Source organism: Agelaius phoeniceus, chromosome 5 (assembly GCF_051311805.1).
Source record: "Agelaius phoeniceus isolate bAgePho1 chromosome 5, bAgePho1.hap1, whole genome shotgun sequence".
NCBI classification, from domain to species: Eukaryota; Metazoa; Chordata; class Aves; order Passeriformes; family Icteridae; genus Agelaius; species Agelaius phoeniceus.
In genome coordinates this window covers 37923060-37944404 of record NC_135269.1, presented here as the reverse complement: position 1 = coordinate 37944404, position 21345 = coordinate 37923060, and the positions used below count along the sequence as shown (strand labels likewise).

The window sequence follows — 21345 nt, the reverse complement described above, 5'->3', positions numbered from 1 at the left end:
GCACTCACCATGTCAGCATAAACATAATTGAAGAAGCCAACAGGTAAATAAGGCTAGATAGAATATGAAGAAATAAATGTGATATAACATGTATACCTTTAATAGCTGTAATGTTAGTGTAGCATGTAATCTGTTTTCAAAAGTGTTTTGCTGTTGTCACTTGCAGCATAATAGTGTGATGACAGATTTGAAGGTGGATAGTGAAAGGGCTGTAGGAATTCTTACAGAGGGCTCTTCTTACATTAGTAGCATCACTGGGGCCAGAGATGCCTTCAACAACTAGAGCAGGCGGATGCTGAGTAATGCTAAGGAAAATTTTGCTGGAGAGCAAGTCAGTAGGACGTGAGTGGTTGTATATTTATGGAATTGATTTGTGAAAGGCTTTGACAGTTTCAAGGCATGGTGTTGGGGTTTGTGATAATCAGAAGTTTTCAGCTGCTTGGAGAAGGTAGCATGGTCCAGTTGGTGGAATGCCACTGGCTGTAGCATTTTAAGTGAGCTTTGTAAGGGGAAAAGTCAGGAAGAGCAAAGGAGGGGCTAGTAGGGGGACAGGATGAACTTGTAAATGTGAATATTCTCTGTACAACTGTAGATTAGAAAATCCTGAATCACAACTTCATCTTAAATCCTGAGGGTTTTTTTTCTCTAGGTTCCCTTCCTTAAACATCCTCATTTAGTTTCATAATTTCCCAGCCTCTGCAGGCATAGGGAAACATTGTTGTCCTGCCATTCCCCTCTCTTCCTTTTTCCCCAAGGAAACTGTTCCTTTTTGAGCATACTGTGTTTAGTTATTTGTGGATGCCTTTTGACTAGCTGCTGGTAAACTAGGGCAGGTTTTAGGAGCAACTGATGTAGCAAACTCTGGAAAAAGACTGTGTTATATGGTGAGTTACAGAAAGCTTTATATCAGATCTGTGTAAGCTGTTACTTGTGGACTGCAGCAACATATTTGAAATTTTCTAACTGATTTCTAGGATAAAACAGCAAAACTTCAGGTGATGTTCAAGCTTGGAGGACATGCTGTACTGCTGTATTGTATTGCCATCTTGAACAGTTGTAAGCATTAATGAATGCAAGAGCAGATATTTCAGGAACTTTAAAGTAAAAAGCAAGGATAGCTACAGAAATTCAGTTTGGATGGTCTTAAGCATTGACCTGAGCAGGAATTTCAAGTTTTAGTTTTCTTACTCAGTTAAGGTGTCTTCTGTCACCAAATTCTGTTCTGTTGCTTAGTCATGAATTATGACCATTATTTTTTTCTAAGGAAAGAGAAAAGAACAAATAGGCCATTCAAGTTATGGAAATGACAGAGTCAATCTGTATGTTTCTGTTGTTTCCTAATGGTTATTCATTCTTTAGTACATAATGTATCTCAGCTCACAACCTCATTTAGTAAAAGATGTTTACTCAGCTGTCTGGATGCCACAAGCAAATATTTGTCAGTGTAATTACTTGTTATCACAACTTGTGTTTTATAAACATGGGATATTGATATTAAGGCAGACATTTTAGCTTATGTATATATTATCTTTATGTTATTGGCATTTTTTTATGTTCCTATTACCTCAAAAGATTTTGTTCTTCTCTAACACCATTCTTTATAAATACCACGTCATTGCTGAAATCAGCATGAAGCAGCTAAAGTTATACAAAATAGTTGTAATTTGTTGTCCTTAGGATTAGGTGCCTTCTAGTTTAATTGCACTAGTCTAATATTGAGAAAATATCATGTGCACAGATGACACTTTCTAAGTCACAGGACTATGAGGAAGTTTCAGAAAATGTATAGCTCACAAATTTTTGAACATTACCTAATGTGTTGATGCTCCCCTGACTGCCCAGAAAGTGTGTTTAATTAAAAGGGAGGTGTGGTACAAAGTTTTAATTCTTTTAGTTAAGAGAAACATAATACATGACTCAGCCTTTGCCCCTGTGCTGCTCTTTAGAAAAAGCCAATTGAGCTTCATTAACTGTTGGTGCCTCAGAACTATGACTGTGATGTCTGGCTGTCTGAAAAGAAGATCTCTTGTTGCATTTCATATCCGTCAGTGTTTACAGTGTCCTGTCCTGTTGGAATGGGAAAGAGATAAGCCTTATTAAAGTTCTTATCTTTGACTTTAATAACATGGTAGATGATGCAGGTGCTAATAAAAAGAAAAGTAATTTTTCTTTCAAAAACTAGAAATAGTGGATTTAAACTTTGTAAGAGAGCAATAGAGAGGTATTTTATAAATGTAAGTCTGTGCAATGGATTAGGGTCAGATGGCAAAGTGCTTGGCTTTCTCCTGCCTGGATACAAACTCTGAGGCTTGAATGTCAGCCTGCTTTCTGAGCTGTTCTCTCTTCTGTCACCTACTGAGCAGTAAATTGGTGATTCAGCAGCTGCTTAAGGAAGTAATGGGGTGCCTGTGCTGAAGAAGGGGGCAAAATGGGATGTTGCAGGGGGAGTAGGTGTTAGAGCAAAAGAACAGATTCATTACTGGGAACAGCATGGTTTCAATGCCTTTGTTGTCACTATTTTCATCTGCCTGTGGAACCCTGTTGAGTAGCAAATGTGTTGAGCAGGAGTGTACAAATACAGTGAGTTAGACCAAGTCAGGTTTGTATTCATTAAGCTTCTGGAGTCTACACAGGAATATGTTTGCAGGGATGTACTGGGATGGTTCTGTTTTGCAGTACAATGGCTCTGGTGTCTTTTAAACTCCTGTGATAAAGGAGATTATTCTGAATAATTCCAAGATTCATACTGATAGGAGCTTGTTGTAGTACTATAGAAATTTGTTGATGTGCTTTCATACATTGAAAAGCAGTTTGTATTCCTTAATGTAATGTTTTACAGGGTGCCATAATGTAAGATTTACTAACTGGTAGAAAGAATTCCTTAACTGTATGGGTGACATAGGCTCTTTTCACTTCCTCTATTATGTTAAGGGCGTTTGAGCATATATTGTATTGAGGCTGACTGTGTCTCACTACATTTCCTGTGTCACATTTTTTTGTCCATTGTCAAAACTAGAAAAATGTACTGAAGAAAATTTTGTCACCTACATACATGTAAATGGAGTTATCTTCCAGAGTAATTTCTCAAAAAATTTTCTAAAGCTTTGTTTTTCAGGGAATGAAATAGTACAATTCAGAATTAATATGATAATAACACAATCTTTTGAAACGTGAAGGTTCCGTTTTATGAAGCGTTAGTTGTCTACCTTGTGCCAAGGACTGATCTTGCATCATATGAATGATCTTGCATCAAATCTTTTATTTTTTGCACAAAGCCTGAAATGTGACTTCATAAATCCAGTAAATGTTGTGAGAACTTAACAGAAAAAATATTTGCACCCAGACACCCTTTTTAAATTTTATTGCAGATCTCCACATGATGAGCGGGTTCTTCTTGTGAAGACTCAGAAGTCACTGTCTCAGTCTTTTGAAAATCTCTTTGATGAACCATCATATGGCTTATTACAAGTATGTATTATCTTCAAATTTTTTATTCTGAAGACATGTATTGAAAAAATGCACCCTTCCATGTCACAGGAACATTTGCTGAGTAATGATTTAGTGCCATTGTAGAAGCATTAACTATATCCTAAACCAAATGCTTACTGTAGAAAGTACACTTAATTGTATGTTGTTTTCAATGATGTAATAACTTCTTAACTCTCCTGTGGTATTATTTTAAACCTATTCAATTTCTTGTTCTCTGTGATTCATACATTTGCCTTACTATTAGTGGGGAAATACTTTAGAAGTTATCACAACATATTAATGATAATTTTCTAAGTTTTCCTTGACTAAGTATTCTTTTCATTGATATTTTCTGAGGCTTTTGAAGGGATAATGGAAATACAGTAGCAAAGAGGACAGTGTTGGCTAAAAATATGGGGGTTTTTAATACTACTATGGCTTATCATTTGGTGGAGCTTATGGACTTGTGAAAGTCAGGAGCAAAACTTGGGTGACTAGAATGAGGCCAGAGGGTTGATCCACTGCTGTGTTGAATTAAAGAAATTCTTCATTAATTAATTGCATTAGTTTCTGGATTTAGTTGTCAAGTAAAAATTTGTGTGAAATTCCTAGCAGAGTACATGATTGTTCAGACTGTTTTTTCTGTGAGGGTAGGGAAACTGGGTGTGAGGTTTCTGTTTTGTGCCATGAATCACTGACAGCAAACAGTGGATCTGATCCACTTCTGTGTGTAGGTCAGGCTTACTGAGAGCACTGCTATCCAATCTTACAAATCAATTAGCAGTATTATCTTCATACTTAAGATGTGCTTTTTAATCATGTGATGACTGTTCTGTATTACTACCAATACATGAAACTTAAATAATTTTGAGATCTACAGTACCTTTCCTGATGTTTTCCTTTGAGTATAAGAATTACAAGTATATGTATATATATAAAACAAATATATTATAAACACAGATATTTGTGTTTTTCTTGTTTTCCATGTTCTAACAGAAATGGAAGAAAGATCCATACATAGTAACAATGGGAAAATTTTCCAAAGTCACAAACTATATTGTTGGTACTTTACGTTCAAGCGATCAATCAAATCAGAGGCGACCACCATCAGAAATGGCAGACTTTTTCAATGATACCATTCCAGGGCTGAAGATAAATCAGCAGGAAGAGCCAGGATTTGAAGTCATTACACGAGTGAGTCTATAAATTAATGATACGGATGCGCTGATTGTTTTCATGCACTCCTTTAAAAGAATGGTAGGACTTGAAGCATGATGAGTTATACTGTTTATGCAATGGTGGCATATTACCATTTATTCTCAGGAGTTAAGATCATCATCAGTTACTTTTGAATATTTCATTTTTATGCATGCAAATGCGAGTTTTCTTTGAAGGGAAGTTTGTAATTAATGAAATGGTGACTATATTTATGTTAGAGGCACTACCTGAAAAGGTGACCGATTTTATGTTCAGTGTTTCCTTTGAGTTCAATTAGAGCTCCGTTAAGTAAAATTGGAGCATGCAGGCTAATAACCAACTTTCTTGGCTAATCGCTCCTAACATCTCCATTTCTTTTGAGATTTAAAAAAATATTTAATTGGATGATGAATGTCTAGGGTGTATAAATTACAGATATATGCATGATTTGAACGAAAGCTAGAATGAACTTATAATTGGATCGTGAATCACTGTGGGCACCTGTCGGAGTCTTTTACAGATATGTGGAAAAGGTTTATTTTTAAATGCTTGTGATTATTATTTGAGCAGCTTACATATTTTTAAAACATTAAACTGTTTTATATGGAGGATTTTTTGAGTTCAAGCTAGTGTTAATATCTCAGCAGTAGATATGCTGCATGAACAATATAATTCTAAGAAGTTGCTGCCTAGCACTTAATTAATTTGTCAATGAGAAAAAGTGTAGCAAATGCTATATACGGAAATTAACATTGACCTATATGTCTTAATCTGACAAATGCCTTGGACTTATAAAGAGTTGAAATACAAATTGATTTGGGGGTTGCTATCATAAAAATGTTTTTAGAAAGTAACAATTTACTTTCTGCTGAGTTCTCCTGTACATGGAATTTCGGAACTGAGAGACTAAGCACAAACTGAAACTTTTCAGGGGTGTTAAAAATTCTGAAAGTTCATACATCCTTGGTTTTTTTAAGAGGCTGTGTACCAAAACTGATCTTTCCAGTCACATTGTGCAGTCTATGTAAGGATAGCATCTCTAAACCCAAGCTGGTTGTCAGTTCTCTTGTAAGATGCACTCATGTGTATCAGGAATGTGTTTTCAAAGTGAAGCTCCCAATTGTCCTTGTTTACTGTGTTGCATTAGTTCATGGGATGCTAGCTCAGAGGTGTTTGTGGAATTAGAAGGTTGTTTAAAACACACGTACATCCTCCAAAATCTGAAATATTAACATGTATAGTCAGGTCCTCAGCACTGAGTGTCTTACTCTAAAGATCTGCTTGTGTTGGCCCACTCTACTTGCTCACGTGGGTGCAACCTTAGATCCTTAGAGTTGCTGAGGTATGTGCATGTGGAAATGTAATTGCACTGACTATTAGAAACTGGCAGGCTTAGTACCATTTGTGCAGTTGTTTGCAACTACTGAAGCACTTCATTGGGATTCATATAAGGCCTTTGTGTGTGTTTCAGATCGACCTAGGGAAACAGCCTGAAGTTAGTAGAAGAGAGCCTGTGTCAGCTGAAGAATGGGCTAAGAATTTGGACTCTGAAGGAAGAATTTTAGATGTTGACTACATAAAACGATTGATATTCAAAGGGGTAACTAGTTTTTCTAAATTCAGCAAGACTTATGGCTTGATTCTGGCTTTTACTTTGCTTCCTAAACTATGGATATACTGTTTTCATTAACTTGTAATGTTTCATGCGGAACTTTGAGCATGACCCAGACTGTCATTAGTGGGAGACTTCATACTGGTTTGATGCCAGTAAAATACCTCAGCAGTCTTGCAGCTATATGAAGTGCTCTGCAAGGAGAGAGATCTTCTTGTGGCTGACTGAGGGAAATGAGTTGGAAATACAGAAGCTTAAGTGATAAAACAAATGAAAGTGACTTTCAGGAAAAAATACTTCAATTTTAGGATATTTGGTTTATTCTTTTCTCTTACAATGTTTTTTCCTATCCTTCTCTAGCTGAAGCTTCTGGTTTTGCCCAGCTGTTTGCTGGGATTTGACCCTGTTTAGCAGAGCAGTGCTAAACACTTTTGTTGGTATTTTTAACTGAGGGGTTTTGTAATATGAATGTGAATTTAGTCTCAGTGATGGAAATTTTAAAAACTAATTGTGTCCTGTTGCTTTTCTACCTAATGTTACTTCAGTATTTCTATATTTTGCTGGGAATGCAGCTGCCTTAATGCATTCATTTTGTGCCTGCTGATGTATGTTTCTTGATGCAAGCAGAAGTAGAGAATGATAGCACTGTCCTGTTTTTGTGCCTGATGTGCTCAATTAAGGACCCTTCCACAAGCATGAAAATTACTACAAACCTTTTCTTCTGTAGCCCACTTTCCTGTCAATCTCTCCCCATTACCAGGGGACTGAGTGCTCTATTTTATTTATGACTCAAGATCCCCAAAGTGGGGACTCTCACAGCAAAAGTTCCTTATTCTTTTGACTGTACTACAGGAGTTACAAGAAACTCTTGATGAGAGCAGGATATGATTCAGCTCCATATATTTTTGTCATCTAAAAATGTTGAGAATTACTTGGGAAGATTTCTGACAAGCAGGCTTCTTGAATGGATACTAGTATTTTTGACTGAAAGATTCATTGAAGGTTGGCTATGTCTTGTGAGATAAAAATATTTGTTTAAAAAAAGAAATAAATGGAAGACTAGTCCTCAAAGTCACTTTATGGTAAGACCAGAAATTTGGCAACTGTAACCAGAACCAGCATTATATTTTTATACACTTTTAAAGGTACTTTTTTTTACTTCTTAAAGTTTGTGATGCCTTGTAAGTTCTTTATTTTTAGCAGTGAAGTAAAAATATAGGAAGAAAATTATTTTCTAAAGTTTCTTTTCTTATCTAAGTGTGGATCCAGTGCCTCCACAGTATTCTGTTTGGTAATTCTCTTTTCCTCCTGTTTCCTCCCAGTGTGAGACCTAGTTAGCACATGAGATTTGGCTACAATGTAAAAAGAAACCAACTTGAAGTTGCTACTTTGGGAAGTGTTGTATCAATCTAGGAGTGTTTCCTCACAGTGTGGTAATAGTTTTGTTGATACATCTGGCCCATTTTTCCCCAGGGTCTCTGCCATACTTTAAGAAAAGAGGCATGGAAATTTCTTTTGGGATATTTTCCTTGGAACAGCACTAAAGAAGAGAGAGCAAATCTGCAAAAAAGGAAAACGTGAGTACAGTGACTTTTTTCTTACAAAAAAAATTTTAAAGGTGCATCTTTTTTAAGACAAAGTGATGTAGAAAGCTGTTTGAAAGACAGCTGCTAAAACTGTTGAATGCAAGAACTTGTGACATTTTCTTAAAAATTGTTTTACTAAAAACATTACATAAACAGGGTGTTGTTATTCCATTTATCTCAAAGAATACATGGAATGAATGAATGCTTGAAGTAAAAAAAAGGAAATGTGGATTTTTGGTTTCAAAATTGTCGTTCTTCTTCAGGGATGAATATTTCAGGATGAAACTGCAGTGGAAATCTGTCAGTGAGGAACAGGAAAAGCGAAACTCAAGATTAAGAGATTACCGGAGTCTTATAGGTAAATTCATGTTTAGACACATACCTAAATGCACACACACTTTTAAAAGCTTATTGAAGAAGTGAAATTGAAGAGCCTGCATGAAGAGGCACTAAAAATGAAATGTTACTCTTTTCAGAGGTGTCTAAACTTGGTTATATACTTAATATTAAAACTTTCTCAAGCAGAGTGACTCAGAGCTTTACGTATTAGTGTTACAAACTGATTTTTGGCTGGATTTTTAAACTTCCTTTATTCAACAACAAAAGACTCTTCATTTGTGTGATGTCATAATGTGTTTCTGCTGGAAATGTTGTTAAAATAATGATGTACAATAAGAATGTGAAAATGTGTCTGTTCATATTTTATAATTTCTTATTGGGATTTGTGTATGTGCATTCTGACTTCTGAGGTTTTACACCTACTTCTAAAAATTTCATAAAATTATGCTGAGTATTAGCAGTTTGTATTCTCATTTCTCTTTGGAGGTGAGATTTGGGCACCAGTGTTGTGGATTACTAAATATTTTTTCAGGAGTCAGGCCAAGATTTCTTTGTTATTCTGAGAGAAAGGCTAAACTTATTTCAGGCAGTTATTCAACAGGCAAGCTGAAAGGGTCAAAGTAGTCTTTTTCTTGGTAGACTAATAAACTATATTTTTAGAGAATGATAACAGAAAACAATATATTCTGAGTTTAAAAAAGGCCAGATGTTTGTTCTGTTGAGACAATTATTTTAATTTTTAAGCATTTGAAATGTATGTGGCAGTATTAGAGTTATGTAGTAAAAGAGATTCAAATCTACAAAATACTCCTTTTATCAAATTGCATTCAAAAATTTTGTAAAATTTTGAAATATATTGGTCTTGAATTTCACCTTATTAAGGAGTATGCTGTGTGCTTGGTGTGTTTCAGACATCAAAACTACCTGATGAAAGAGGCAGTTTCATCTGCTCTGAGTTACAAGAGCTTGTTCCACAGTATTTATAAAATGCTGTTATGAACTGTCACAGTGTCTTTGAGATAATCATGTGGGAACTTTCCAGCTATGGATTATGCTGTGTCGCATCAGTATTCATAAATGGCATTGTAGAGTTAGCTCACATAAAATTGTTTTTAATCCTCTTAAATGTAAAACATTTTTGCTGAATTATAATCAGGATTTTTCCATAAAATGTATTATCAAAGAAGAGGCAGAAAGCTTTAAAATTTGTTTGTAAGCAAATACTTTCATTGGAGATAGGAAGGATTTTATTTATTTTAAAACATTCTTTATTTTGAAATGACATTCAGTTATGCAGTTGTCTGAAACACTTCAAAGCTTTGTGACAGTGTTTGAGGAAGAAATCATCAGCTTAGATATTCTGAATTAATTTGATACTGGCTTTTCACAACTGGTTTTGAAAGTGTTTTTAAATCTACACTGTTTTCTTAGAAAAAGATGTTAACAGGACAGATCGAACAAATAAGTTCTATGAAGGCGAAGATAATCCAGGACTGATTTTACTTCATGATATTTTGATGACCTATTGCATGTATGACTTTGACTTAGGTAAGTTGTGTCCCTCTGAATGTAAGAGCCTTCCTGGCTTCTGATATGCAGCTTTGCTTATGCAAAGTCCTCTTAATAGAATTGAACTCGTATTGATTGCAGTGCTTTTTGTAAATGTTTTAAAAAAGATTTAATAGTTTGTAGTGTTCAATAATGTAGATAACTTTGTTCAGTTTTTCATTCTCTTTTTAATTTGGTGTCTGTCTTAGGCATCTGAACTCATCAATTGTGGTGGGATTGGAAATTAAGTGGTAGTTTGTCTTCACCACAGACCTACTATTGTGGGGCTCTTTTGTTGTTTTGGGGGTTTTTGTGTGGTTTTTGTGGTTTAGGTTTTTTTTGACTTAACTTTTTAAAAAGAATTGAAGCAGTCTTGCTTTTCAGAGTTTTAAATGGGTTTGGGTCTTCGGAGCTTGAGTGTTATATATGTTTTTAAGACTGATAATATCAATAAAAATGATAAGCCAGCTGCCACTGCTGTAATTAAAGCTCAGCATGCTGAACCAGCTGTTTGTAAACATGGTGTTCTTGTGAATATTTTAAAAGCTGGTTCTTGAGAAGTGCACTTAGCAGTCTGTCAAAAATTACATTTTAGTGCATGCATCTGCTGCAGAGAGAAGAGCATATAACATCTTCCTTTAATTGCACTGTTAATGTGATGGCTAAGTCTTGGTTTCTTGTTAATTGTCCTGGGAGGGAGGGAAAAGATACTTGCAGTTGGTTCCCCCTTCACCCCTAGCATGACATTGGGCTGTTGTATACTTTGGAGTTTTTTTGCGTATTCTGTATCAGAATTTTGGGATTCTAAAAGCCCACTTTGTGCCAGATTTTGAAAACAAAAAGTAAGATTAAATCTCTAACCTGTAGTAAAAATGCTGCAGGGCTGTAGTTCTTGTTGGTTTTCATTCTCTCTGAAAGAGAGTCTTGATCTTTGGCTTGAAAAAAGAGAAAACTGAAATTAATGGTTTAAACATGTAGCTCTGTTTCATCTCTTTCCACATTTCGACAGCCATTAATGCACAGTGACATTATAGGTGAAAGTAAACCAGATTCATCACCCACTCTGTTAAAAACATGGTTGAGATGGCTTAAATGTGCACACTGCATAAGTCCTTTGTTTTATAAACAAGCAGGAATAATGGAAATACAGTAAATTTGACATAGTAACTGTCCAAGGCTTCAACGCATTGGTGCAGTGCTGCTCTTAATCTTTTGACAGCAGCTTTAGAGGGGTCTGAATATTGCCACAAGCTGCCATAAAGGGGAGGGGACAGAACAGCTGTTAATAGAATATTTTTCTGAATTAATTCCTTAAGTCTGCATTAATGAAATTTGCTTTATTATTAAATGGACTTTTAAACTGTCTTAGACAGAATTTTCTCAGCATTTATTTTTAGTTAGCTGTAGTATTTAATATGTGGGGAACAAAACTTTTTTCTTTTGACCTTTTAATTATTTACCAGTTTGCTATTATTCTATTTTATTTCTCACAGCTGCTCCATATTTTCAGTTACTGACTAATCCTCTTTTCAGTTACAGAGTTACAATTACATCATTAAGAAATAAAGTCAGCCAACTGAGAAATGTTATGTTGAACCAATCATTGATGATAGATACACACATTGTGTTCTCTTATTGAGGGAGGTCAGCAACAATTGGGCAATAGATAAGCTGACACTAGCATCAGTGGTAATTGGAAGAGTTGGGAAGAAGGGGAAAAAATTACCTGTAGAAATCATTATGCTCTACTTAAATGGACTGTCAATTACAAACAAGAAAGCTGGAAGAACCATTTAAAAACTAAAAATTTGAAAAACTTTTTTATACAGCTAAAATTGTATAGCTGTTTGTAAAAATGATATGCTTTAGTGGGCATTTCATTCTCCAGTTAAATGAAAGCTTTTCTTGAAATTGTGTGAGTACTTTTTTAGGTGGTATGAACTTTATTCACCAGTTCTAGGTGCAAAACATAAAAGCACGTCCTTGAATCAGATCTAGAGACGTGTTGCTTTTGTGCTTCTTGCAAGCAATACTTTACCAATTAATTACTATTAATTCTCACTTTGATAGGTTAAATTCTTCGTTGTTGTCTGCTTGGTTACACAGATAGTCTTAGGCTTGGGTGTATTTAAAGTACTGTCCAAGCAGAACAGTCCCAACTTCCTTAAATAAAGGAATCTTTAAAGAATATTCAGTGACAGAAAAAAAAGAAGTGTAAAATGCAAATTGTATCATAAGGACTGTTGCACTATGTTTTTCTAGAATTACAACTCAATATCTCTTTAAATGAATTTGAGTAGAAAATCTTCATTAAGGGTGTGGGTGGAGTGTGGGGGAGTGCAAAGATACTCAAAATTTTTAAATGTGTCGAAGAAAGTAATCAAGTAGAAATAGAAAGGAAATTATATACAAGTTTGTATTTGTGATGGTGCAAGTAGAGACTTAAAAATATCAATATATGCTTCTGAATTCTAAATAGGAACATTTTTACTAAAACTATGTTGTGTACAAACTCAGTTTGTACATCTTTTAACAGCTATTGGAACAATGTGTTTGCTTTATGTTCTCTTTAGATTGGCAGAAATGGCTTGTAAATCTTATCAGATCTACAGGATGTTAGTGCCTATTAATACAAATTTGTCTTTACTGCTGGTTGAATTGGAGAATTATAGTATCTGCATGTGCTAATATTTGTTTCACTCAGTCATTCATCACACTTGAAAAATTACTGTTTAACTGCTGAGTTGAAATTTCTTTTTGCTTTTTCCCCCCTCTGCTTTTTCTCCATCAAGGTTATGTGCAGGGGATGAGCGACTTGCTGTCACCTGTCTTGTATGTTATGGAGAATGAAGTAGATGCCTTTTGGTGCTTTGTATCATACATGGATCAAATGGTAAAATAAGGCTTTTTTAGCTCACATAAACAGATAAGCTACAGATAGTATTTGGGGTTAATTTTACTTTATAAAGTTCACTGTGTTTTTTGAATTCTTTTAAAGTAGTCATTTTATGTTTGGAGTCAATATGCTTTTGTTGATTGAGGCTGTGGTGGGTTTGCAGTAGTATTGTTGTACAGTACAGGCATATTTGGCTCCTTAAGAATTCCAGAGTAACCATCACAGACAAATTTGTATTTATCAGGAGTCCTCAAGCGCGATTTTGTTCACAATAATGGTTTCATTATATACCTGCCTTTTGGGTTTTGTTAAATGCAGTTCAGACTTTCCACAAACTGAAGCTTTTATGAGTTGTGCATGTGGCAAAAGACTGTGTGACTGATAGGAAAGTAAAAGAGAATTTTTTTTGTTTGAGTGCAGTCATGCTGCTGGGAAGTACAGAGCTTAATCAGATTTAAACTATCATTTACTACATACAAAAATGTTAGCAAAGAAATACAGTTCAGTGCTTTAGTTAAACTTCTCAGTAAAAGGCAGACATTTCATTAGATAGAAGTACAGTTAAATATCTATATATTAAGTACCTAAAGGGGAAGAACCACTGTTGCAATAACAAAACTTCTTTTAAAATAGCTGCAAATCTCAAAATTGAGTTAATAAAAGTGACAGTGCTAATGTTTTATTCCATACAGCATCAGAATTTTGAAGAACAGATGCAGGGTATGAAGACACAACTTATTCAGCTGAGTCATTTGCTTCGTTTACTAGACAGTGGATTTTGCAGTTATTTAGGTAGGTGTATTATTTTTGCACAGTAACTGAAACAGCTTCCTGCATTCTATTCCTCACAAGTGTAAATATAATTCCAATACTATATGAGTATAGGACTTGTAACTTTATAATGCCTAAAATGTTTAAATAATTGCTCCATGCTTATGGAAAATACAAGGTCATCCTGTTACCAATTTTAAAAATATGCTGTACTCTTGCAAATATCTTGATTCTAAAAAGGTCCCACCATCTTAAAAATTAGTAGTGTGAGCATGTACCTGTGAAGTGTAGGTTTTTTTTTTTTCACCTGTTGTCTGAACCAAATTTGATGCTTCTGAAATGTCACACTCTTATTCCTAGAATCTCAAGACTCAGGCTACCTTTATTTTTGCTTCCGGTGGCTTCTTATCAGATTTAAAAGGGAATTTAGTTTTCAAGATATTCTTCGACTCTGGGAGGTAAGGAAATATTTCATCATACAAACTCCGGCAGTTTTTGGACTTTAGAACAAAAAGCATGGATCATTTTGAAAAATGTTTAATACTCTGATAAATTTGAAAAAAAAAAAAAAGGATTTAGTACAATGACCTGAGGACATGTTTGTCCCAGTACTACCTCAGCAGCCATGAATATTTGTAACCAACGTATGTAAAGTAATTTATTACCAACTCATTCTGGCTTTATGTTACCGACTGATACTAGAATAACACTGAAGCTAGATATGAATTAGTTGTAATTTGTTACAAAATCTTTCTTCTGGGTTTCTTCTAAACCACCCACTGCGCAAACAAAAGATTAAGAACTGGCTGGAATTACCAGGTGATGTTGCCTGTCTCTCCAGTGTCAAGGAGGGACTGAACTACTTTCAATTTTGGGGCAGCTAGGAAGTGACTCAGTAGGCTATCTGGGCTGTGTTTGAGAGGCTCTACTAAAGTGTGCTATAAATTAACCCATAGCAGTTTAACCCATACACAAAAGACATTGCATGTAACATAGGAAATAACTGCACTCACATAACATGTCTCAGCTTATCCACACATGGTGGAATGTCACCTCTCTATCACGTGCAACTCTGTCACACAGCAATGAAAGAATCACTTACGTTTTCTATCACAATGGTTATGGCTCTTGCTCAGGAAGTGCAAAGGTTGGGAGTTAGCCTCTACTCCAAATTATAAGAAACCAATATCTCTCATTTCCAATGTGAATGGAGATGGGAGAAACCAGACAAGTGAAGAATCTTTTGATTCCTTTTTTTTGTGATAAAACACTATAAGTCATGAAGCCAGTGGGAACAGGGAAAAAGTGTCTGATGCTTACTAAGTGGTTCATACGAGTCAGAGGACAGAAACAGAGATTCAGAAGAATCCTGAAATTAGCAGATTAGACAGAAAAAGCCCCAGAAGTCCTGGAACCTTGGACTGGAATCTCAGATGGTACCTCTCCTTCATCCCATCCTATGCTCTGCAAGAGTATGTCATAGGGTAATAATGCCTTCAGATGGAGTCCCTCAATTCATGTGCTATTACAAAACTGGACATGAGGTTTGCTCAGCCAAATACCTGAAAAAGTAGTTAATTTCTCTGTAAAGGGAAAAGGCCTCCTGTGCCTATAGCTTGCCTTTGTAAATCCCACATACTTCACTGATACCAGTGGAGCTGGATGGCTATGCACTGGAGAGAAAACAACACACTGTAAGATGGACTGATCAAAGGTGACTCTAGCCTTCATATAAAAACATTAACATAATGCCTTAATTACTTTGTTTTAAAAAGAAAAACAAGATATTCCCTTTCCCATTCCATATCTCCTAGCAAGGAAATTGAATACATGTAGTAAACGTACATTATGATGTGCTATAAGAAACCTACAAGACTATCATATATCAAAAGGTTTCCATCGTCTTCCTAAGAGAAGAAAAAAGATACTTGAGAGAGAAATATAGTGTGTTTCTTTCCTGTATGTACACATATATACGCCTTAAAGCAGAGGTGATAAAAACATGCTAGCCTGGGACTATAAACTATAAATAAAAATACTGTTGTCATCTACTTAAAAAGAAAAATTAGTCTTTTAAAAATACTGAGAAAACAACATAATACTGGGGGGAAGAGATGAGTGCATCTCCCCTCCCAAATCATTATCATTTATACCTTTGAAGAAGAGAATTCTTCTAGTTTTTTACATATTGGTTTCCTTATTTATGAATGTTATCCATAAACTTTTTTGTCCTCTGGTTGAAATACCACCTCAATACTCTATGCTAGTAAATTCCACCAACTGATGATAAAAAAGCTAAAAAGATTTACTTTAGACAGCTTAAATACTGGTCCTCCTCTTTATGTGACTCCTTTTTCATTAGTGGAAAAAGTGAATAAAAGTATCAACATTATTTTTCATCACACCAGAAACAACATTATTTTTCATTATAGTACAAACTTTATGCATCTCAGCCCTGTTCTTTTCATTACCCCTCTGTTCCTCAGTACATATGCTGTTATGTCCTATAAAATACTCCCTCCATTCATCTGAACATTTATTCTGTTCTTCTGAGTTCTCAGTGAATATTGTGCCCACATTTTCAACAATAAACCTGAACTGTTGACACACTTCTCAATTTTTCCAGAACGAAAAATTAAAGACAAAATATTGGTTAATCTTAATTATTTCATCTGATCCCAAGATCACCTAAATCAAAAAAAGATCTCATTAACCCAGAATGATCAAAACTTCAACATTTTGATGTTTTACATAATGTTATGTGGCATCACAAGGCCTTATCATCAAGATTAACAATCTTCTGGCATCATCCTCTTCATGGCTTTGGCTAACACAAACTACGCTGACAGTGCTTCATTCAACCTAATCTATAAAGAATCACCAATACCACAAATTAATCAAACAAATGCTTTCTTTTATCATGAGTTGTTTTCCATTAACAGTTAACTGCTACTCTCCACTTAGTACTTTCACTTAAGAGTATCAGTTGAAGGCTCCTGTCCTAATAATTTTGGACAGCCAATTTATCCAAACCAGCTCTAATAAGTATTTTTTCATGAATTTCGCAAGTTGTTCTTTAGGCTAAAAAGATAAGAAATTTACTTAAGAGTAAATTAGATAAGTAACTAAGTCTTTACTTGTGTAGCTGTATCAGAAAGAAAAAGGAAAAAAAGTTACTCCTTCTTATTTTTATATTTTTAGTTTCATACTTATAGTTTAAATGCCGCTTTTTCTTCCATCCTTCCAGCATGTTGTGATGCTGCTGTTACGCATTTACATACATAACCTCAAGTGCGTGCTCTGCTCCAGACTTCGAAAGGTTTATCAGAAATGGTAGCAAACTGTATGGATTTTTTTTGGCAGCAACTTGATGTTAAAACAAATCAATGCACAACTGTGTAGGCAGACTGTGTTTGGTAGATTACAGGCATTTTCATTCAATTGTTATTTTTTATCAGCTTACTTGCATTCCAGTCTTTCTACTGGAGTGAGAGAATGCTTTAACAGAATATTGGTTGTCTGATAAAGAGGCGAAATTTAATTTCTAAACTGGACCTTAGTTTAAAGATTCAAGTTTAATTGCATTCTATTTTGGGTGAACTTTCTTTGGGTATCTTTGGGATTTATGCAACTCTGTTTACAGGTTACATGTACTAGTAATGAAAGTTCAAGTATAAGCTCTTGCTCAGCTATAAGGCTTTATTAGATCAATAATGCTGAAAAAATTTTTTTGCTAATGAAGTAAAAAATATTCAGCAGTCTGATTTCTTATCTGCCTTTTTGAGAGTAAATCCATTGTTTTAAATCCATTTATCTGTCAGGGCATTTGTGCAAGCAGACTTTTGCTTCTTTCTGGTTTTGTTGACAAAATTGTCCTCCAGCTTTCTGCCCACCATACATGTTCTTTTCAAATACATATTTTAAAGGTTTTTGTGAATGTACTAAAATAGTACTGAGGTTACACATTTCAGTCCCAGTGAACTCAAGAATGATTGTGTCCTTCATGGGACCAAAAGCTTCAGTTGGAAGGGAATGCCCCCCCCCCCCCCCGTACCTGTATGTAAATGTCTTCAGGATTGGGAACAACTTTAGTACCTTATTTATAAACATTAGAGCCTTTTTAGCTGTTGCTGGGCATGACACTCTTCTGCCAATTCACACTTAATGCAGATACTTTAAACCAATAATTTAATTTAGAGTATCTGCATTACTTTTTTTTTATTTTTTTATTTAAATTACTGCATAATTTAATTTAGATACTCTGCATTAAAAAAACAAATTATTGCAGATACTTTTTTAGCAAATAATTTGTTAGCTTCACTTTCTTCTGTTTCACATGAGTGGAGGCAGAGCCCACATTCACAAGACCACAAGCTCAAGCAGTTTAGTAGGATATAGTGGACAATGGCTTAAGAAGCAGATAAGCATTTGGTGACTCAGACTTGCAATTATCTCTAAAGGGCTAAAAGTAAAATTCCAAATAATTTTACAAATACTTAGTTGCTTTCAAAAACAGCTTATTGTTAGCTAAATGATTTGGCTGGAGGACTTATATTCTAAGAACTACTTTTCTTTTCAGCAGAAAAGTATGAGCATTTCAAATGTGGGGTTTTTATATTTTAACAGGTCATGTGGACGGAATTGCCTTGTCAGAATTTTCATCTTCTCCTTTGTTGTGCTATCCTAGAATCTGAAAAACAGCAAATAATGGACAAGCACTATGGCTTTAATGAAATATTAAAGGTACCAGATTCTTATGCATTAATGTGCTGGTTTTGGCTGCAGTAGAATTGTCTTCCCAGTGGCTAGTATGGGGCTGTCTTTTGGGTACTAAGTTAAAATATTAGTTAACTTTTTAGTTAACTGTGCAGTATGATTGTGGTTTGTATTGGGGGAGGGAAAGGTGCGTACTATTTTCTGAAGGGTTAGGTGTCTATCCTGCAGGCTTTCAAAATGGTTTATTGGATGTCTGTGTTTAGTGATAAGATCATCAATAGATCAAAAATGGTTCTCTCCTCAGATGAGTTATTATATTTAATACTAACCTTTGCTTTATCTTCTATGATCTACTTTATCATCTCTGAAAATGTGAGCTGCAGAGGGAAGTATGTAGGAGGGCCAGATAGTTTGTCACATTTAGAGGCACTATGGATTCCTCTTGCAGACCTTGGATGCTGGTGAAAAGCAGCCGTCCCATACTGTATCTTTGAGTAGCCATTTCTCAAAGCTTATAGACTATGTCTAGCATTTCATAACTTAAGAGGCAGGTTAATAAGGTGATACTAGCAGTGCAGTGCAGTATTAATGTATTTTGGGTGAAACAAAGTTATAATTTATCTCACTATAACTTGTGATTCTATTTTTAGCATATCAATGAACTGTCTATGAAAATCGATGTGGAATATATACTCTGCAAAGCAGAAGCAATTTCTATGCAGATGATGAATTGCAAGGTAAAGATATGTATCTACTGTGAATGTTTATAGACAGGGAAAGTATTTAGTTAGCTGTAAGTGTTCATGTATGACCTGTGAAAGAACTGAATGTCTGGGTACAGTAAAGCATGTTGTGTAGCTTTGCAGTACCTATGTTTGAGAAGTCTGTAAGCAAGAATAATGGATTTTATAGAGTAATACTGTTCACTGCAGGAAAGTTGAATTGTGCTTTTTGGTTGTGATTTCTCAACTCTCACTAGGTAACCTCACTCCAAGAAATTTGATGTTTGGTGTGCTTGAGAAAAACTAGTTGAAAGGTGCATTGCATTGAAAGCATGCCAGACTTATTAGGCAAAAACTAGTGGATCATTCAATAAAACTAATTTCAATAACATGAAGTGTAATTGTAATAGTTGATTAGACTTTAACTTTTGTAATGAAGATTATATTAATCAGGATTAATCAGGAATCAATTCCTGAGTGTGTTCCCTTTGCTGTCTTCTTGAAAAGCAGCTACAGAAAATGTTAACTCTAATGGAAGAATTTCTGAGAGAGATGCTTTCAGTGCAGCTAAATTCAGATTAATGTTTTCTCACATGAATGAGTCCTGGGAATGCAGGATGGACAGAGGGGACTTTGTTGTTAACTTTTTGCATTTAATTACAGTGATTTTTAATATTTCCCCTGCCGCCTCCTTTCTAGGAATTGCCTCAAACAGTCAGTGAGATCCTGGGGATAGAGAACAGTTCGGTAACACCGGATTCAGATACTGGAGAGGATGAAAGTGGAGCTGAGTTGGGTTGCCCAACGTCACTCTATCAGAGTATCTCAACCCCTGTGATTGCTGCCAACGGGACGAGGGACGGCGCTCAACAGGCAGCTGAGACCCAGAGCCTGACACCTGCCTAATTACCCTTGGTTCCCTTGGAGAAAGACTTTCACTGAGCACATTTTGTTCAAGCACTTGAGAGATGGATATTTAAATTTGGTGTTGATTAAGCTTTAAGGTTGTAAAGAAAATCTGTACTGTAATGCTTTTGCATTAAAGCTTTACAACATGACTCAACTTAACTATTTTTGTAGTTTCTTCTACCAAAATAGCCTTTTGTTTTCAATAACATTCCTTAATATTTTTGTAGCCAAGTGCATTTTCTTTTTGCTGGTAAACTGGAAATGGATAGTGATTAAGAATGAAAGAAATTTCTGCATTTACTGAGCTTTCACACATTGTTTTAAGACAGTGTGAGCTCTTTGATTTAAGCAGATTCACAAAATGCCAGCTGAAGCTGCTGTACAAAATTTTCAAGCTGAAGTGATGCTGATGTGCTAAAGGGAGGATTCTTTTGTAAATGGATTTTCCCTATCTCAAATGTTTACAAAATACTTCTAAGTATTTGTTGCTGGTTGAATGTAGATTTGAAATGGACATTCATACTTGCACAGTTTAATGTCCAAATACAGAATTTTGTGTAATTGGGAGTGGATGAACAGTATATTTTTACATTAACATATCTTCACTTTATATATACATATATATATTTACACACATACACACACTATATACACAATTGTTTGTGAATACTAAAAAGGATAGTTGTATTTTCAATATCTAAATAAACTTGACTGTTCATTCATATGAATCAGTTTGACCAAATTAATGCACAGCTCCAACCTGGGCTCTTTTTCAAAACTTTTCTAACTGAAGCTAACTTTCATGTGAATACATTCTGTCCTACACTTGATGTAATTTTGCAGTTGATACCTTGCAAACTTTACTAATGTTCATACTTGTTAATATATTAACTGATCAATTAACCACTTACACTGTTTTTATCGCAACATTATTTGGAGAATTGATAAGCAGGTTATAAAAAAGCCAACCAACAAACTGCACACCAAAATAGTAATCACAATTAACATTAATGCATTTTTTTGTATCTGCAAAAGGCAGTGAGTTTATTCCATCCCATGCTGATGTCCTTTGACGTTATGTGAAATTTAACATAACTGATTAAGTGTATTCATTATTTGGTAACTATTGTACATATATAAAATAAAAGTCAAAGCTGATTTAGTGTTTTTAATTAAATCATATTTAGAGAAAAAATCTAGTTGTCTGGTTGTTAATGTAAGAACATGAGACAGAGGGGAGAGCCAGTGGTTAGTCCATGGATATGACATATTTTGTTGGTAATGGAGGGCTGTGGGGGTTTCTGCTTGTTAGTACAGAGCGGAACACGTCTTTCCTCTCTAGGTAGTTGAAGTATAGCAAGGCTTTCTTTTCTTGTGGAGCAGTTTACTTTTACAAATGTTATTTATGCCATCTTAAGCAAATACAAGTAATACAATAGGCTTTCATAGATAAATCAAGTTGTTAAAATAATTTGGAAGTTGATTCAACTTCTCTCACCAGTTGTCAGCAAACACTGGACAGCTGAATCAGTTCAGATTTTGGTTTTAATATTGTCAATGTGCTATCTCTCATCAGTTAAT

General features: G+C 35.0%; 1 protein-coding gene across 3 annotated transcripts in view; it reads left to right on the top strand.

Moving 5' to 3' along the window:
- Window positions 1-20922, top strand: part of TBC1D15 (TBC1 domain family member 15) — a 35871-nt gene extending 14949 nt beyond the window's left edge. Inside the window, exons 6-17 of one of the 3 annotated variants that reach the window (XM_054632445.2) lie at window positions 3369-3468; window positions 4465-4662; window positions 6137-6265; window positions 7751-7854; window positions 8127-8221; window positions 9634-9750; window positions 12543-12643; window positions 13339-13438; window positions 13778-13875; window positions 18044-18160; window positions 18784-18870; window positions 19555-20922. In XM_054632445.2, coding sequence (XP_054488420.1) covers window positions 3369-3468; window positions 4465-4662; window positions 6137-6265; window positions 7751-7854; window positions 8127-8221; window positions 9634-9750; window positions 12543-12643; window positions 13339-13438; window positions 13778-13875; window positions 18044-18160; window positions 18784-18870; window positions 19555-19761 — 1453 coding nt within the window. In that variant the 3' untranslated portion in view covers window positions 19762-20922. The remainder of the gene's footprint in view (window positions 1-3368; window positions 3469-4464; window positions 4663-6136; window positions 6266-7750; window positions 7855-8126; window positions 8222-9633; window positions 9751-12542; window positions 12644-13338; window positions 13439-13777; window positions 13876-18043; window positions 18161-18783; window positions 18871-19554) is intronic. The other 2 variants (XM_077178825.1, XM_077178826.1) reach the window with 2 other exon arrangements.
- Window positions 20923-21345: the final 423 nt, after the last annotated feature.